Below are 18,161 nucleotides of genomic sequence, written 5' to 3'. Positions count from 1 at the left end.
GAAATAAAAGTAGTTTGCTTAAAGTATCTTTAAGTTTGTTTTTCACAACATTCTCACTGTGTGTTCTTTATATGCAAGTCAGCCCAGACTCTGATGCTGCATGCCATGCTTCGATGGGAAAACTAATTATGGTGTGTACAGACTGCAGCTGGAAGTAAAGTTTAAGAGGCTCATTTCACTCCTCGCTGTCCCACTGTAACCGTTAGAGTTCAATGCCACTAATCATTAATTTGTTAATGATATGTAGCTATTTAAGTGTTGTTTTTTTCCTGTCCTTATATGGTAATCATTGCACCCCCCCCCCCCCCCCCCAACAGATCCTCCTCTTCCATTCACCGTGGATTAGGAGAGAGAAAGCTCCGTGACATAAGCTAGGAAGGACATAATGCACAAAACACTAGGATAGGCACTGTGTGAATGTGTGTGTGTATTTCAGAGGGGTATTGTGTGTCAGATTGTCTGGTGCATACAATTGAAGCTTGGCACTAAGGCCCCTCAGTGTGAGGGATAAAGAGGGAGATGTTGAAAGAGAGAGACAAATTGAAAAAAGAGAAATGGGGAAATACTGAGGGTGAATATGAAATAATGATTGAAAGTAGGAGGAGACTGTACATTCACGATGTTCCTTTGTCAAAAGAGATTATCATGTAAAGCTATCAACAACGGAAAATGCCCCCAAGTATATTCTACCATTTGTGGAAGGTGCGTTTTTCCGAGCATTTGATGGATTTGCATTCTGTATTTGACTTTATTCAATCAAAGATTAAACTTTGAATAACTATTTAGTTTAATTGTGTACCATTATCGTATTTCTGCCACAGTCTACTTTTTAACTTGTTTCTGAGAAAGCTCCATCAGTTTGGAACTTCAGATGGCTTCCATTCACGTAGTAGTCATTAGCTTTGGTTACTGTTTGGTAACATAGAGGACGCAATTCATACTGTAGTTACTAAATTCAAAGTTAAAACACTGAAGTAGATCTGGATTTAAGGAGGAGGGGACTTGTGATAAGCTTGGATCTGATGACTGAAGGTGAGTGTGGTGGAGGAAGTCTGCAGAGATATTGTGTAGAGTGAAAGCGGTTGGCAGCAGAGAGGGGAGGACATTTAAAGTGTGACAGCAGCACAACGATTGGCTGTTAGAGGTCGTGGCAAACTCTAGTTCGTTCACTAAAAGCTTGTGATTAAATCTCAACATCAAAGCAGCAGCTCCTCATGAACAGGTGTCCTTTGTTAGGAAGGAAAGGAGCCATGTTCAGCAAGTATGTGCAGTGATGGCTGTTGGGAGGATTGGCTTGTAGCAATTGTTTTAGCATTAGTCAAATACAAAAGAGATGTCAACTTAAAAGGTTTTTGATCTGTTACTTTAGATGCAGGTGGATTGAAGAGAGGGGATGGCCGGTGACGGCAGAAGAAGAAGGACTGCAAAGCGACAGGCAAACTGGCAGGAAGACAGGCAATAAGGAATTATGGAGCACAGGGACCAAAAAACCATTAAATGTAGGAAACAAGAACACAAGAAAAAGGCTTTTCTAAGATACTGAAGCTCGGCCTGAGCGTAGGTGCCTCAGTAGAGATATAACCATCTTGCCCTGAGAGGGAGACGAGTTGGGGTTGACATGCAGGAGAAGAGATGGGCCGATTGCAGGGAGACACAGGAAGACATGGGACACAACCCAAGGGAGAGTACCAGAGATCCTTTTAAAAGTTCAGGAGTTGTATCACAACAACATTTACATTCCTAGTTGAATCCATTGAGCACAGTAAATACAGGAGTACAACATTTATGAAATTGTGACTCATTTTTGGCGCATAACGTACAGGCTTGGGGAGAAACGGATTAGGGAATTCGTAATCAGATTACTGTTTGGAGATTACTCTAGCAGGATAACATTTTAGTAAAAAAAGAGCATATTTAGTTTGTTGTAAAAGAAGCAGGTCGTATCTCATCTCTGTAAGCTGTACTGTTCTGTAGGCTAATACTTGTGTGAACACCTTTTAATGCTAAATATCTTGGTTTCTACTTTTCTAATGTATTGTAGCATTCGCGGCTCCGCCGCACGGCTGGCTAGCTATTTGAATAAGGAGGACACAGAGGATCCAGTTGAACCAGAGAACTGGGATTTATTGCCCTCACCACAGACTTAACCCCGGGGTTGGAAGACTGCCCAAAGCAACAAAAACAGGCTAGACTATCTAGGCGGCGCACGTTCTTCTCCCTAATTGTCTTTCTCTGTTCTTCTTCGCTCTCCTCATTCTCCACAGCTCCACACTCTTCTTCTACTCCCTTAATTCCCACCCCGTCTTTCTACCCTCCCTGTCCAGCTAACTAGGGAAACATCCTCCCCCCATAAATCCCCCCTCCCCCCTTTTGAGTCTCTCCCTCGTCAGCGCTGCAGGGTCGCTACAGTATCATTGTTCTGTTACATATTATACTTAAGTAAAAGCATTGTATTGATATTTCCTTTCTCTTTCATTTATTTGCATTTGAAATTAGTAACAGAATTGAATCAGATCAGGTTACTTTTATATTTTGATACTCAGGTTTCTGATTTCTTTTTTAACAGTTAACGGATTCAATTTTAAAATTAACCCCGCACCCTGATCATGTATATTTTTTGGAGTGTTTTATAAATGGTCATCACTTCACCATGATTAATGCCCTTTGTGTTTGCACTCGTTCAGAGATTGTTCCTGCTGTTGGACCTCATGCAGTGATTTCCCCTGCTGTAGTCCCACTGATGTGTGCCTGATGCTTCTTTCCTTCCTAACAGAGAGATAGAGAATCTGCAAATATGATCAAAGCAAACCCACCAGGTAGATTTCTGTGAATGAAAAGAGGAAAACAGGTGGTAAATGACACAGTGGATTTCCCATTTGAATTCCATTCGGACATGTTTGGTGCCTTAGTAAAGCAGCAGAATGGGCTGCACAGTGTTTCCCCGTGGATGGTAGTCCCACTGAGGGTTTACAGAGGCTCTTGGGGATTTTAGTCTGCTATTACTTCTGTCCTTGGTTTGATCCCTGATTTTTGGGAGGTTTACTGAAAATGTGTCTTTTTTTAGATGAATGTTCCTACATTTGGTCTATTTTTAAAAGCTTACCCCTGATATGCGACTTTATATTCACTGTTTTTGATGTGCTGCATTTGAACTAAAGGAACAGATGCATTAATAACAACCTTGTTGAATTTAACATGTGCCGTTTTTAGATTGGGTTGATATAACTGAAATATGCAACTTCTTAACTTGCTTAGTTACCATTGCTAGGTCAGAATACCTGGACAAAAACAAACATGGGAACTCCAGTACAGTTTAGCAGAGTTCTCAAACTCGGACTGGGGGAGTCCCCACAGATAGGGCATGGGAAAAGGAGGATATTAAGGCCTGATCCTGAAAGCAAAGCGCAATGAAACCTCTTGGTTTTGTAGCAGACAGTTCTGCAGTGATTGGATGTGGCCTGAAGGCTCTCTGGCGCTCTCCCTGGTCATTTGAGGTTGCGATTTGGCATCATCATACCGAATACACTCACCCTAGTAACAAAACAGCCCCCTGTTGCGTGTTATGGTCATAGTGACATGTAGTTGCTCCTATTTCATGACAGTTTTTTAAAATGGGACTTCTTGTGCCACATCCAAACCACAGTTAGCGCAATATTTGGAAAAGGCAATATATGTGAAAATATCTGAATGAAGTATTATAGTGCTTCAGGAAATCCCAGTCTATAATTGGTCTTCGATAGAAAAAATATAGTTTGGTACAGATAATAAAAAAATAAAACCCTGATTATTCTATTACATTTGTACTGATAATTTGAATAATGTTTAAAACATTTTAATTGTGTTTATCATCACGAAAAAAATATCGCAATTGCAATATCAGTTAAAATAATTTCATTAGTTTATTTTTCCAAACCATGTAACCTCCTTTCCGAGAACCAGCACCTTATCGTGGTGGAGAGGTTTGTGTGCCCCGATGATCCTGGGGGCTGTGTTGTCTGGAACCTTGTGTTCCTGGTAGACTAAGATTGGTTCAAAAGACCTCATGAAAAATACACTTGAAAGCAAGGGTACCTGACCTGGAGGAAGCCCGGGGTCCCCTTCTGGAGCCAGGCCCAGAAGAAGGACTCGTCAGCGAGCGTCTGGTGGCCGGGCTTGCCACGGAGCTCGGCCGGGCACAGCCCGAAAAAGCAACATGGGCAACACCTCCGCATCCCTGTCCCGCGGGCCCACCACCTACGGGAAACAGCGTTGGTGTCGGGTGCGCTGCCAGAAGGGTGGCAGTGAACGCAGAGGGTCTCGACGGACCAGACTCAGGCGACAGAAGCTGGCTTTGGGGACGTGGAATGTCACCTCTCTGGGGAAGGAGCCGGAGCTTGTGCGGGAGGTGGAGCGTTACCAGTTGGATCTGGTGGGGCTCACCTCTACGCACAGCGTCGGCTCTGGAACCTTACTTCTTGATAGGGGGTGGACTCTATTCTTCTCCGGAGTTGGCCAAGGTGTGAGGCGCCGAGCGGGGGTGGGGATACTCACAAGCCCCCGGTTGAGTGCTGCTTTGTTGGAGTTCACCCCAGTGGACGAGAGGGTCGCCTCCCTACGCCTGCGGGTCATGGGGGGGAAAATCCTGACTGTTGTGTGTGCTTATGCACCAAACAGCAGTTCAGAGTATTCGGCCTTTGAGACCCTGAAAGAAGTCCTGTATGGGGCTCCTGAAGGGGACTCCTTAGTCTTGCTGGGAGACTTCAACGCACACGCGGAGCTTTTCAGGCATCCCTGTGGAGAATGGGGACATTTAGCCTGAGTGGAGGTTTTCAAAACCTCCATTGTCGAAGCTGCGGCGGGGAGCTGTGGTCTCAAGGTCTTAGATGCCTCAAGGGGCGGTAACCCTTGAACCTCCTGGTGGACACCGGTGGTCAGGGAAGCCGTCCGACTGAAGAAGGAGGCCTTCCGGGATATGTAATCCCTGGGTACTCCTGACACAGTTTCAAGGTATCGACAGGCCCGAAGGGCAGCAGCCTCAGCCATGGCCGAGGCAAAGTAGCGGGTGTGGGAGAAGTTCAGAGAAGCCATGGAGAAGGACTTTCGGTCGCCACCAAAGTTGTTTTGGAAAACCGTCCGACACCTCAGGAGGGGGAAGCAGGGAACCATCCAAGCTGTGTACAGTAAGGATGGGATGCTGTTGACCTCAACTGATAGTGTGTTAGGGCGGTGGAAGGAACACTTTGAGGAACTCCTGAATCCGACTACTCCGCCCTCTATGTTAGAGGCGGAGCTGAAGTATGAAGGGGGATCAACTCCATCTTGCGGTGGGAAGTCACTGAGGTAATTAAACAGCTCCACAGTGGCAAAGCCCTGGCGGTGGATGAGATCCGCCCAGAAATGCTGAAGGCTCTGGGTGTTGAGGGACTGTCATGGTTGACAGGTCTCATCAACATTGTGTGGAAGTCGGAAACAGTACCGAAGGAGTGGCAGACCTGGGTGGTGGTTCCCCTTTTTAAAAAGGGGGATCAGAGGGTGTGTGCCAATTACAGAGGGATCACATTACTCAGCCTCCCCGGGAAAGTTTACTCAAAGGTGCTGGAAAGGAGGGTCCGGTCGATTGTCGAACCTCAGATTGAGGAGGAACAATGCGGTTTTCGTCCTGGTCGTGGAACGACGGACCAGCTATTCACTCTCGCAAGGATCCTGGAGGGGGCCTGGGAGTACTTTCATCCGGTCTACATGTGCTTTGTGGATTTGGAGAAGGCGTATGACCGGGTTCCCAAGGAGATACTATGGGAGGTGCTGCGGGAGTATTGGGTGAGGGGGTCTCTACTCAGGGCCATCCAATCTCTGTACTACCAAAGCGAGAGCTGTGTCCGGGTCCTCGGCAGCACGTCGGACCGATTTCCGGTGAGGGTTGGCCTCCACCAGGGCTGCGCTTTGTCACCAATCCTGTTTGTGATATTCATGGACAGGATTTCGAGGCGTAGTCATGGGGGAGTGGGTCTGCAGTTCGGTGGACTAAGGATTGCACCACTGCTTTTTGCATATGATGTGGTCCTAATGGCTTCATCGGTCTGTGACCTTCAGCACTCACAGTTTTCAGCAGGAAACCGATGGACTGCCCACTCCAGGTAGGGAATGAAGCCTTACCCCAAGTGAAGGAGTTCAAGTATCTCGGGGTCTTGTTCTCGAGTGATTGAATAATGGAGCGTGAGATGGGCCGGAGAATCGGAGCAGCGGGAGCGGTACTGCAGTCTTTCACCGTACCATTCTGACGAAAAGAGAGCTGAGCCAGAAGGCAAAGCTCTCTGTCTACCGGGCCATTTTCGTTCCTACCCTCACCTATGGTAATGAAGGATGGGTCATGACCGAAAGAACGAGATCGCGGATACAAATGGGATTTCTCCGCAGGGTGGCTGGCATCTCCCTTAGGGAACTTTTAATGGTGTGGCCCCAACATGTCCCTGGCAGCCCTGATGTCCTCTTTTCCTGACTTTTTAAACATTCCGATGGTCCCTCAAAATAAAATGGGAAGCAGCTTTTATTCACAATGCTCCCAAACTGTGGAAAACCACTGGGAATTATTAGAGATTCCGACTCGGTGGACATTTTTTAACAACATGAAGACACATCTTTGGCAGCGGCGCGGAGGTGTCAGGGGAAGTGGCCCGGGTCGACCTGGTTCTCTGTGTGGAATGCCATGGCTCCAGGTGTATAGAGTATGAAGATGCTGAGTCGCTGTCTCTTTAATTCCAGTTGAGAACACACACAGGGATGCAACAGCTTGGATAGCGGCACAGTCTTGAAGGAAACAGGTCCTAAGGCTCCAGGGCTCAGAGGATCCAGTTTAATCCCAGAAGCATGACTGGTTTCAAAAGGGGGGGAGTAGGAAGTGAAGAAGAAGGTCCGGAGAAAGTCCTTATGGACGTAAAGTGAAGAGTGCTCAAGAAACCGTTTAGAATGTCTCTCTTTTGTAGCCCATGCACGCGACTCTGTCAGACGTGCTCCACACCTTTGCCTCTGATCAACTTTTTAAAAACTTGCCAGTTAACGTTGCTGTAACATGACATTTAAAGGCTTTCTGATGTTCACATCAATAAAGAACGCAGTTGTCTGTGAAGCTACAGACACGTGCGAACGTACATAGATGTGCATATCTATGTGTACAAGCATGGAAAATACATTTTACAGGAATAAACATTGTTATTTCTGAGTCCTTAAACCAGAACCTTTCTTTGAAGTGTGGCAAAGCAGCTCAGGTTTGTGGCAGTCTGGTGAGACAAGGCTGTTCACAGCCGCCTGCTAATCCACTGAGAGCGGAGGTGAGGGCTTCTACCCTGTGGAGTTGTTTCCTTTAAATTCAGCATTTGCAGTGTATGAAATTCGGCCAAAATAGGAGCTAGACCACAGGGCTAGTAACTTTCAAAAGTTACTAGCCCTGGTGTAAAGTTACTAGACCAAGCAAATCAATGTATGTCGTAGGCACGCGCATCACGTTTTCACATCATACACCACAATTTTCATAATAATAATAATAAAAAAAGCGATTTGGCGGACTTTCAGCTCAGAAAAGATAAAATTGGACATTATTGTTATTTTGTATTTGTGTTTTCAGCTATTTTTGGCATGATTGTATTATCAGTATACTTAAGGCTGGGATAAGTGACAGCGCTTTACATTTTCTTCAAAGAAAAAACACAGCAGATTACAAACAATAATTTATTAAAGTAGAACAACAGACTGAGAACAAGGGACATGAACAATATTAGCAGTGGATCAAACGATCAACATCAGTTCATTTAGGCAAAATGGTAATACAAACCGTAATACTTGCTGTAATAGCAGTAGTAATTGGTCTACAACAGACTACCACAATCATTCCTCATCCTCACCAACAAGACCTCTATCTTCCATCTCACCATCGTCAGAATCTACATTATCCTCCATGTCTGTAAACCAGTCATCAGAGTTTATCTCCTTGGTTTCAGCTTCAACTACTGCACCCCCAGCAGCTTCAGCAACCATTTGAGCACCATCCACTCCGTCAACTCCATCAATCTCTTCCTGCACTTGTTTGGCTCCCTCCAAAGCTGCCATTCTGCCTTTCTTTCTTCCCTCCATGAAGTTGGGTCTGCGATTGTGGTTTTGATTCCACTGGTGAATGGCAGATGATGGATCAAAATCCTTTGTAGGTTCTGAGTGCAGCTGAATTGTCATGAGCATTGTCATGGTGGTAGCCTTCAGTCTATTCCTGTACTGGGACTTGGTAATCTTCATTTGAGAGAATCCTCTCTCACACTCAGAGGTGGCGGCAGGGAGTGATAAGACCAGATCAATTACATGCAGGATATTTGGAAACGTGCTCTTGTAAAGCTCAAACACAGATGGCCAGGACATGGAGTGAATCTTGTTCCCCTGGTTTTCGTACAATGCTTGTTTGAGGGAGGTCCACTCTGCTTCGATTGCACTTACATCTACTCCAACATTGTCGAAGTGCTCCCTGTAGTGGTCGATAATCACTCCAATGAAGTCATCCCCAAAATCATCTTCATGCTCCTGAGGCCATGACTGCATGTCCGCTATTTTTGTAGCTTTGAGGACTTCACCTCCCATGTCACTGAATCTCCGGGCTAGTGAACCAACCAATGCCTCAACGACCTTCTCAATCTGGCCTGAAGAGTGGTCTACCCCTGTTAGGGTCTGACCTTCAAAGGAGTTACAGTCTCCCTGCTGGAGTTTCCGCTGCTCAGGTCCTGCCCTGAAATAGTGAAACCAGCACCAAAACCATCACCACCAAAAATAAAGGCATAAAACAGTTGTGATTTACAAAAGAACCAGCAATAGCAAAGAGCATTTACGTAAATAAGCAAGTGGTTAAACAACTAATTAGAGCAGGAAATGACTTCATGATTTAATGAGCAATGTATCTATATTACCGGTCCTTGAATTTGTTGATGCTGGTCATTGTGGCCTTCAGTGCTTCATGTACATGATAGGTACAAACTTCTCTCTGCTGCAGCGTCTTCGACAGTTTGGAGAGAACGGCCAGAATGTCACTTAGGAAGTGGGCAAAAGTCATGGCATCTTTGGAGCGCAGCGTTTTCAGGAGACCTTTTGCCTTTGCTTGCATACCACTAGCTGTCCTGGTGGTGGCAACCTGCAATTCATTTAATATTTTTTTTAATTTCAATGTACAAAAATGTATTTCAATATGTTGCCACAGTGGATATCAGATGATATCATTCATGCAACAGAAAATTCATCGGGCTGTTAATAACATGTTATTATTATCAAATGTCTTACTTGACTGAGATGAAGAACAATTGCACGGTAACCACGCAACATGTTTTGCAGTGCTGTGTGGGTATGGCTAACCCAGCGCGTTCCTCCAACTCGGACAGGCCAGATCTTGGAGATGTTGGTGGTACTGAAAGCTGCCTTCAAACCAGCGGCCTGTTTAGGGATCCTGTAAAGCTTGTACAGAGCATCCAGGAGGACATAGACTTTGATGAACAAAGAGGCTTGTTTCATGGCTTCTTTGAAGGCCAATTCCACCCTATGGGCCATGCACTGCACCATCAGTATGTCTCCACTGATTCTTTCCCGCATGAGAGCGATCACCCCAGCCTTTTTCCCGGTGTTGACAGCCGCCCCATCGCCAGCAAATCCCACAATTTTCTTCATCATTTCTTCCTTTGGGATCCCCGGGAGCTTTACAGCTTGCATTATAGCATCATAGATGCCATTGGCACCTGGTTTGTCACACTGTACAAGTCCAAGGAAATTGCAGTGAGTCTTGCCATCCACTGCAAAGTGCAAGTAAACAATCTCTTGTTCAGTGGCAGAGACATCTGTTGATCCGTCGGACATTATTGTGATAAACTTAGTACTCTTTACCTTGTCTTCAATTGCTAGACGGGTGATTTCGGCTATAGCAACCAAAAACTTCTTACAGCTCTTTTCATTTCTGTAGGTGCTGCCGAGATCCAGGCCCTTCTTCTCATCCATCTCACACATCCATTTGAAATCAGAAACTGGTCTGCAGTGCATGGCAAGGGCGTGGGCATTTATGAAGAGTATCTTGAGCTTCTGAAATACTTTAGTATTCAAAGTCTCAATGGTCTTCTCGGCTATGCTCTCACCTTTCTTCTTATTCCTGGCCTCATACTTCTCCTGGGCTTCCTTGTGGCCGTCAGATCGTTGGTGACAGACTAAAGTGTCATGCTTCAGGTTTTGACACCCTTTGACAAAGGAACCTTGACTTCGCTTTCTGAAGATATCCCTCTGTTGTCGGGTTTCAGCATGGGGGCCGTATACAGTTTGACATGGCAGGCAGAATAAAGTTTCACTTTCGTCCACAATCAACCAAGGAAATTCTGCTTTCCATGCAGGCACTACACTTCGTTTCCTTTTAGTGGCATCGTATGCCTTATTCACTTCCTTTAAATCCATTTTCTTTTTCTTTTCAGGTGGTTGGTTAGGCGTGAGACCACACCACTGACGGAGCATGATTTTGCTTTGTTATTGTCAACCTCTCTTGCACAGCATCTATAAGATTGATTGTGAACATGTATTTATTCATTCTTTATACAGTACATTTAATGCTAGTTCTGATTATATTACTACTATTACTCACAGACTTGCAGTCAGGGGAGGCAGAGGAGGCAGAGCTAAATGTGGTATAGGGCCAAGCCCTTGGACTACTAAACTTGTTGACTTGTTATAGTCATTTTTTTTTCTATAGGCCTATTATTATTATTATTATGGTGGGTGTATGGAGTTTGGAGTTTTTTTGTATAATAATCAGCGAAATCCCTAAGACAAACCTTAAATAAAATCAAAAGTGAATAGGGCCATTACTAGATCAACTGCAGTGAAAACGCAGAAGGGAGGCAAACACAGTAGCTAGCTCTGCCTCAATGAGGGGGACGTGCGAGAGCGCACCAGTCGGGGTTATGCTTGTTCTGCCGTTGATCTGAGCTACGTTATGAGGCTACGTTATGTCTTTGACGTTTATGACCTTGTTCGTCAAAATGGCAGATTTTATAGTGATTAAGATAGGCCTACTCGTAAATCTGACTGAAAGTGGAAGTGTCTGCCTCGCCAGCCACGAACCTCACCGTATGTCACTGCTAGATCTAACATCTCCTGATTGACATCTCCATCCATTTTTTATGTTTTACAAATGATTTAAAAGTGCTAGTTATACAAATCACCCAACATTTAACAGTGTACACGATTAGCATTCAGGCAAACTCATTACAAATATACTCCTGTGTGACCTTAACTTCTAAAACCAAGATTATGTTCACCGTAAAATGACGTGGCTTACCTATAAGATTGAACGCTAACTTTATTACATGTTTTCGTGGGCAACACACAGCATGAACCCTACGGGTTATCAGAAGGGACAAAAACATTTGAATAAACAAATTATTAAGACACGAATGCAGCGTGTGCGAAATAAGACCAATCTTATGTTGTGCAAGAGAGGTTTACAATAGCAAAAATAGGTTCGCGATGACGGCCGTAATGCTTGTAATAGACGCTCCGTGCAAAGGGGCTGTAAAATTGCCAGACACACGGGCAGGCAAGTGCATAGAGTTACTAGCCCGGTAAGAAAGTTACTAGACCCGGGCTTGCGGGCGTGTCGTTATTTCGAACCCTGGCATTTGTCTCATAAGCTCGTCAGACCCTATACAATATTTTAGCTACACATGTATCTTTTGAACTCTTTCATGGCTCCTTTTGGCCTAGTGTTAGGGGACACTGTTCCTGTCTGCTTTCCCATTGCTACAATTTGTGAAATGAAACTGTAGCAATGGGTGGTTAGGTGACGTTTAGTCTCATTACATTACATTACATCTCCAAACAACAAGGAAAGGTCAGATATGTTCACTATAAAGTTGTTTTTTTTCTCCTCACCACCCCACCCCCGTCCAGTGTGTTACACTACTTTACTCCCTTATGTCCCTTTAATTATTATCTGATGTTTATGCTGAATGTGTGCAAAAAACGTTTGACCAGAAGTACCTTTCTTGATCTGTTTTAATTTGTGTTGTGTTGTCAAAGCACTTTGAGCTGCACCTGGTGTATGAGAAGTGTGATACAAATAAATAACGTTATAATATTATTATTACAATATGTGTTGATTATGTCCTCTCAGCTCCTCCGGTGTGATATCACTTTAAATCATTTTAAATCAAGTACCGTTGGGTTTTTCGTGTGTTTTAAGCTGTTTAGTAAGACCACTTCAGCTCTGGGACCTGGTGATGGACAGTTTACTTATGTGGAGTGCTGTTAACAGCTAACATATCTTCACACTCATTTTTTAAAAGGAAAAAACACATTTCTTTGACAGTGGTGTGAAAGATCCACAGGGTAAAGTTTAATTGAGGGTGAAGAACTAAGAGGAGAGAAAGGAAGACAGACAGAAGGATAGGAATAGAAAGGTAGAAGTTGGGAAACAAGTGTGGAAAGATCAGTGAACCCAAGCAATGAACATTTTATTTTATTCCTTCCATCTTTTTCTTCCCATTAATGAGCACTTTTAATGGTTTCACAGTATGTCAACTCCCAGTCTGCAACCATGAGAGCTGGGCTGTGTGGGTGGCTCAGAGACTGAGAGAGAAGAGAGGCTGGGGGGGAGAGAGGGAGCATGGGGGGAGAAAAAGGAGAGGAGAGGATGGGATCTCTGCACAGCCCTGTCACAGTTACTAATGGAAGTAATTATGTTTAATGCTGCTTTGGACTACTGAATCATCTTTAGTCAGTCTGAGCTAAGTTGGTCAGGGGAAAGCACAGGTGTGTTTGTGTGTGTGTGTGTGTGTGTGTGTGTGTGTGTGTGTGTGTGTGTGTGTGTGTGTGTGTGTGTGTGTTTGTGTTTGTGTGGGAGTGAGAGAGATATTGCATGTTTTAGGCACTGAAGACTTGCTTCAAATCTTAAGTGTTTCTGTAACACATCAAATCTCTATGACTAAATAACCAACAATGAAGATGAAATACAAAAACAACAACACCCCCTGAATGTAGCAGCAGCATTCAGAAGCTGGTTGACCCAACACGGACTCTGTTATGTGCTGAACACTAACACATTAGCTAGGTTCAAAGATGCAAAGGGCTTATTGCCATATGAACAGCTACAGTGTAGGTATGCAATGAAAAACTTAAGCCACAGACAACATGAATATATGCAAAATATAAAACAACAGAAATTGTGTAAACTCTGGAAGGGAAGGAAACTGTCCCTGAGTCTGGTGGATTTAGTCCTGATGCTGCGGTACTGCCTGCCAGAGGGCAGCAGACAGAACACTTTGTTGCTGGGGTGATGGGGGTCTTTGATAATACTGTGGGCTTTCCTCCTGAGCCACTGGGTGTAGAGGTCCTCCATGGATGGCAGCTCCGTCCTGGTGATGTACTGTGCAGTTTTCACCACCCTCTGTAGAGTCTTACGGCTGAGGGCGGTGCAACTGCCATACCAGGCGGTGATGCAGCCAGTCAGGATACTCTCGATGGTGCACCTGTAGAGGGTCAGGAAGCTCTCTATGGTGCACCTGTAGAGGGTCAGGAAGCTCTCTATGGTGCACCTGTAGAGGGTCAGGAAGCTCTCTATGGTGCACCTGTAGAAGCTGCAGAGTATCCTGGAGTCATGTTGAACCTCTGCAGCCTGCGGAGGAAGAGGAGCCGCTGTGGAGCTGTTCTGGTGATGGTGTTTGTGTGATGAGTCCATGTCAGGTCCTCAGTGATGTGGACACCGACAAACCTGAAGCTGCTGACTCTGTCCACATCGTCTCGTGATGGCGATGGGGTGTCCCTCTCTCTGCTGCTTCCTGGTTTTGCTGACGTTGAGATGGAGGTTGTTATCCTGGCACCAAAATGTCAGGTTTCTGACCTCCTCAGGGTTCGGACCTCCTCTCTGCACTCTGTGTCGTTGCCGTCAGCTGTGTATGGCCACACAGTTGTGGAGTAGAGGAGAGGGCTGAGCACGCAGCCTTGAGGGGCTCCGGTGTCAGGAGGTTTAGGATCCAATCACAGGTCCCTGAGCTTAATTAGAATTAGATAGAATTTTGAGTACAGTTCATAACACAGAATTATGAAATTTAAAAATGATTTGTTTAAAATTGATTTAAAATCTAGTCACTCAGTTAACACTGTTGTGAGACGTGGCTTAGTCTGAAGTAATTAGGCTTTAGCAACAAATTTGATGGTGAACTTCTATGTCAAATAATACTCTTTTATCAGTTATTATTTATGGTTTCATATGGGGAAGCCTGAAAGGTTTCAAAACATATATTGACCTTTGGCTTGGTTAAGGGAAATCCTCCATTTCAGAAAAAAACATCAATCAGAAAAACTGAGTTCCCTTTGAAATCAATATTATTGTTCTGTTCCTCACTGTCTGTCCGCTAATGTTACTCATGTTTCTCTCTTTCATCTTCTAAAATTTACTTTGTATATTAAAAAGCACAATGTGATCATGAAGGCAATTGGAACAATGCATTCTTGTATGCAAGGTAGAACATTTTGAAAATAAAAGTGCACCAGAGGAAGGCTATTATTGCTCTCCTTCCTCGAGGAGAGGATGATGATGAGGACGAGGACGAGGAGGAGCAGGAGGAGGAGGAGGAGGAGGCTGTTCTGAAAGAGAAGCAGTGGGTTTTAGACAACCTCCTGGGGAGAAGAAAGCTCCAAGAGTTTGATCTGTCCTCCAAGAGCTCTGCTTCTAAGTACAACCTATTTCCAATGGTAATTTATTTTTCACATACTGTGCAACATAGTTTGATTTGAGGGAGGAAGTTAAGCTTTGAATATGTTGTGCTCTGGAATTTAAAGTGAATTTGCCCCATGTAAGCAAAAGAAACCTGCCACTTAACACATTGGATTAGATTCCATAATACTGAGATACAAGATAATCATACAAGCACTGGACAAAGCACTCAACAAATTAAATATATTATTATTTTCTGAGCACTGTTGGCTGAAATGCCTGTGCAAACTGCTATGTTGGTTTTCCTGCACACCCCAGACCAACCCACTTTGTGTCCGGTTCAAACTTGCTGCACTTTTTCTTCACTTCTTCATGACTCTTCTTGCTCTCCCCTCGTGTTGATCAATGTATGTCAGAACAGTCAGCTAGCGCTGTTCCACCATTGAGCTTTTGGCCAAGGACTTTTTTTTGGGTCCTTTAAGTATATTCTTTGACTAGTTTGTTTTAAGGACTTTTTTTGCCAGAGTAATTAATATATGAGTTAATATTGGCCTTGTGGTAGCTTTCAAGCTCAGCTATGCTAACAATGCTAAAGGTAGCTCGACAGAGCGCCACAGGAAGTCCTCACTGCCTGTGGCCATCTTCACTCCACCCTTGGAGCATCAGACATTTTACCTTAATTCCTATGTTTATATATTTTATTTTATCTTGTATTGCACATTCCTACTTCAGATATTATTATTATTATTATTAATAAATATATTTAAAAACTGGGGATTATTTCAAGTAAGCATTTCTTATTCTGATAGTGTGAATTAGCTGCAAATGCAGAAGTTAAATATCTTTACAACTGAAAAACACAAACATCTTTTAAGAAAACAGCATCGCGCCCTGCACTATAGTCAAATGTTGTGCTAGTATTTCAGAGATTATTTTTGCAATATTTGCATTTATATGCATTTATTGAAGAGGACATGAGTAGAACCCTTGTCCACAGCAGTAAAAATTTTCCTTTATACACGGCTCTCCCATTCTGTCCAGTGAGCTACAGAGAGCTGTAAGCACATTACTGTTTGATAGGGAAGGACATGCCTGAAGGACACTGTGAAGGACGCCTGCCATTCTCTCTTTATTTTAGCACAAAGAAGAACAGCTAAGAGGACAATGGAAAGCTAATGTTGTGTGATGGGATTGTTTGGACATGCCATTAGGACCGTTGCAGAACATTCACTGAGAAACTTCTGTAAGAATAATCAATATATTGAAATGGAACATTGCATGATATAATTCCCTGTTTCTGGACGGACCATATCTTTGGACTTCCAGTAGTACTACTGGATGTTGTTTTTAGCCTCAGATAGCATGTAGCTAATATTGTATTGTATATATGAGTAGGGGGAGAAGGACGCGTGGAGTTACATACTAAACACACCGCCTCTACCTCTCACTCCTCGATGCTGCAATAATACTATTACATGTTTACCAACTAATAAACCTCAGAAGAATTGCATAATAGAATGTCATAGGTGGAAGCTTCATGGCTACGCTAACAAGATGGCGACGGTGATGTCATAAGAGGACGAACCAATGAGAGAAGACGAGACCGGAAGGAACTCGGAGTAGAAGGGCCTGATGTAGGGAATACACCTGCCTGTTTTCCTCCGTGCTGCTGGGAGACAGCTAACTGCTTAAATGTGGCCTGTGGATCAGTGGCATGGGGGAGGAGCGCAACAGTCTCCCCTTTGCAGGCCTACGACACTATTGCTTTAATAAAACTCTTAAATTTAAGCTAAATGTTTCCGGGTCTACTTTTGAACAACTCTTGGTCTTCAAATAATGAACATTTTCCTAACACTATCCTTGTATTGTGTCAACAGAACCTCTGCACAGTTTATATGATAAACAGAGGTTATCCAACCCAGCTTTGCATTACAGCAGGCCAGAGAGGATTGGTGTTATACACTACCTTCGTTTACTAGCTCTCTGAAACTTCGACACCCTAGATGAGTTGTCTAGACTTTATGAACTTGTTCTGCTTTTATCTGGCCAAGCCTCCATGGGAAACATTCTAAGGGATTCCTACACAGCTGATACACTTGAACTCATTCATTTATTATTATTATTATCATTTATTACACATACAGGGACTCGCGTCAAACAGACTACATATAAATAGTGCCTCCTTCAAATTACACTCACATATCTGTAATGGCACGTTTCATTTCACTTGTTTAATGTTCCCCTAAAGCCTTCTGACCCGTACAGGGCTTTAGCTTGCTGATCAGATGATCTGCAGAGTATCAAAAGAATTCCCTGGCATGCAACACATCTCAACTATTTCTTTTCTAACATCCTTTGAAATTTTCAGTGAGCAAAGTCAGTGTCAGGGCTTCTCCTCCACATTTTAATGAGCATCTTCATCTCTTTCTGCCTGCTCCTCCATCTCCATCTGTGCTTGTAGGTAATCAAACAGTAAGCCGCTCTTTTACATTAACTTCTCCCCCTTCTACTGTCATGTCACCTCCAGCTCCTCATCTAAATGGTCCTTACTTTTCTTTGCTCAGAAAAGTTTGAAATCCCTTGACCTATTGAATATGTCTTTAGGGATGGGTATCAAGAACTGGTACTCAATTGGTATCGGTACTGGTGGTTCCTCGCTCCTCGCTCCTTTCTCCTCGATCCTCCGACACAAATAAGCGCCACGGGACGCTCCTTAAGATGGCGCACACAAAACAACTTCAGGTGAGACTGAGGACCGAGGAGCGAGGAAATGGGAGAACAGTCCGAAGAAATTATTTCCACATCTGAGCACCACTTGTTGTTAATCATGAAGCACACACCTCCTCCCTTGCTCTTCCCTGAGTTTATTGTCCGGTCCTGGCGATGAATGGAGAATCTGTGTGGAGCAATGGCGGCATCTGGTATTGTGGGGTCGAGCCAAGTCTCTGTGAAAACCAAAACATTACAGGTCTTAATTTCCCGCTGAAATGCCACCCTGCTACGGAGTTCGTCCAGCTTATTATCCAGGGATTGGACATTTGCCAGAAGTAGACAAGGTAGAGGAGGCCTGTTTTCACGTTTCCTCAGCCTGACCAGGACCCCGGCCCGGAAACCTCGTCGTCTCTTCCTCCTGCGCTCCACAGGTAAGAGCTCCAGCAGGTAAACACAGAGACTCTCCATTGTTTGCAGGTCGTCGTGGATTATTGCTGTCCACCAGCGACCTGATGTGTAAAAGTTGTTCTCTATCATATTGGATGATAGGGCTCGCTTGGGCGGTTTGCATGTTGCAAAAAAGTTAAAAACAACCAACAAAGTAAAACAATAAAAACACTAAGATGTGGAGTTGGTGAGGAGCTCGAGACATGGCAGCCATCCTTGGCGCCATCTTGATCACTACCAATACATGAGAAAGACAGTCCGGAAGCAGCGGTTTGTACATCAATGCAATGTGTACAGCTGTCCACTTATACAC

At 44.1% G+C, this 18,161-nt stretch overlaps 1 protein-coding gene across 1 annotated transcript; it reads right to left on the bottom strand.

Moving 5' to 3' along the window:
• Positions 1-7,857: 7,857 nt before the first annotated feature.
• LOC134860164 (zinc finger protein 862-like) lies at positions 7,858-9,990 on the bottom strand. The gene is made up of 4 exons (XM_063877010.1): positions 9,880-9,990; positions 9,286-9,747; positions 8,919-9,139; positions 7,858-8,740 (listed from the first exon to the last, which is right to left on the bottom strand). Exons 1-4 carry the CDS (start codon positions 9,988-9,990, stop codon positions 7,858-7,860), a joined length of 1,677 nt encoding a protein of 558 aa, XP_063733080.1.
• Positions 9,991-18,161: the final 8,171 nt, after the last annotated feature.

This window comes from Eleginops maclovinus, chromosome 23 (genome assembly GCF_036324505.1).
Source record: "Eleginops maclovinus isolate JMC-PN-2008 ecotype Puerto Natales chromosome 23, JC_Emac_rtc_rv5, whole genome shotgun sequence".
NCBI classification, from domain to species: domain Eukaryota; kingdom Metazoa; phylum Chordata; class Actinopteri; order Perciformes; family Eleginopidae; genus Eleginops; species Eleginops maclovinus.
This window is presented reverse-complemented; position numbering and strand designations above follow the sequence as displayed.

What these genes read in the sequence shown, in the direction of transcription:
- LOC134860164 (XM_063877010.1), bottom strand. Translation starts at nt 9,990, where the DNA reads ATGGATGAGAAGAAGGGCCTGGATCTCGGCAGCACCTACAGAAATGAA. An exon ending in GTCTAGCAATTGAAGACAAG is followed by an intron (nt 9,748 to 9,879) that starts GTAAAGAGTACT and finishes GGACTTGTACAG; the next exon opens with TGTGACAAACCAGGTGCCAA. An exon ending in ATCAACAAATTCAAGGACCG is followed by an intron (nt 8,741 to 8,918) that starts GTAATATAGATA and finishes TCACTATTTCAG; the next exon opens with GGCAGGACCTGAGCAGCGGA.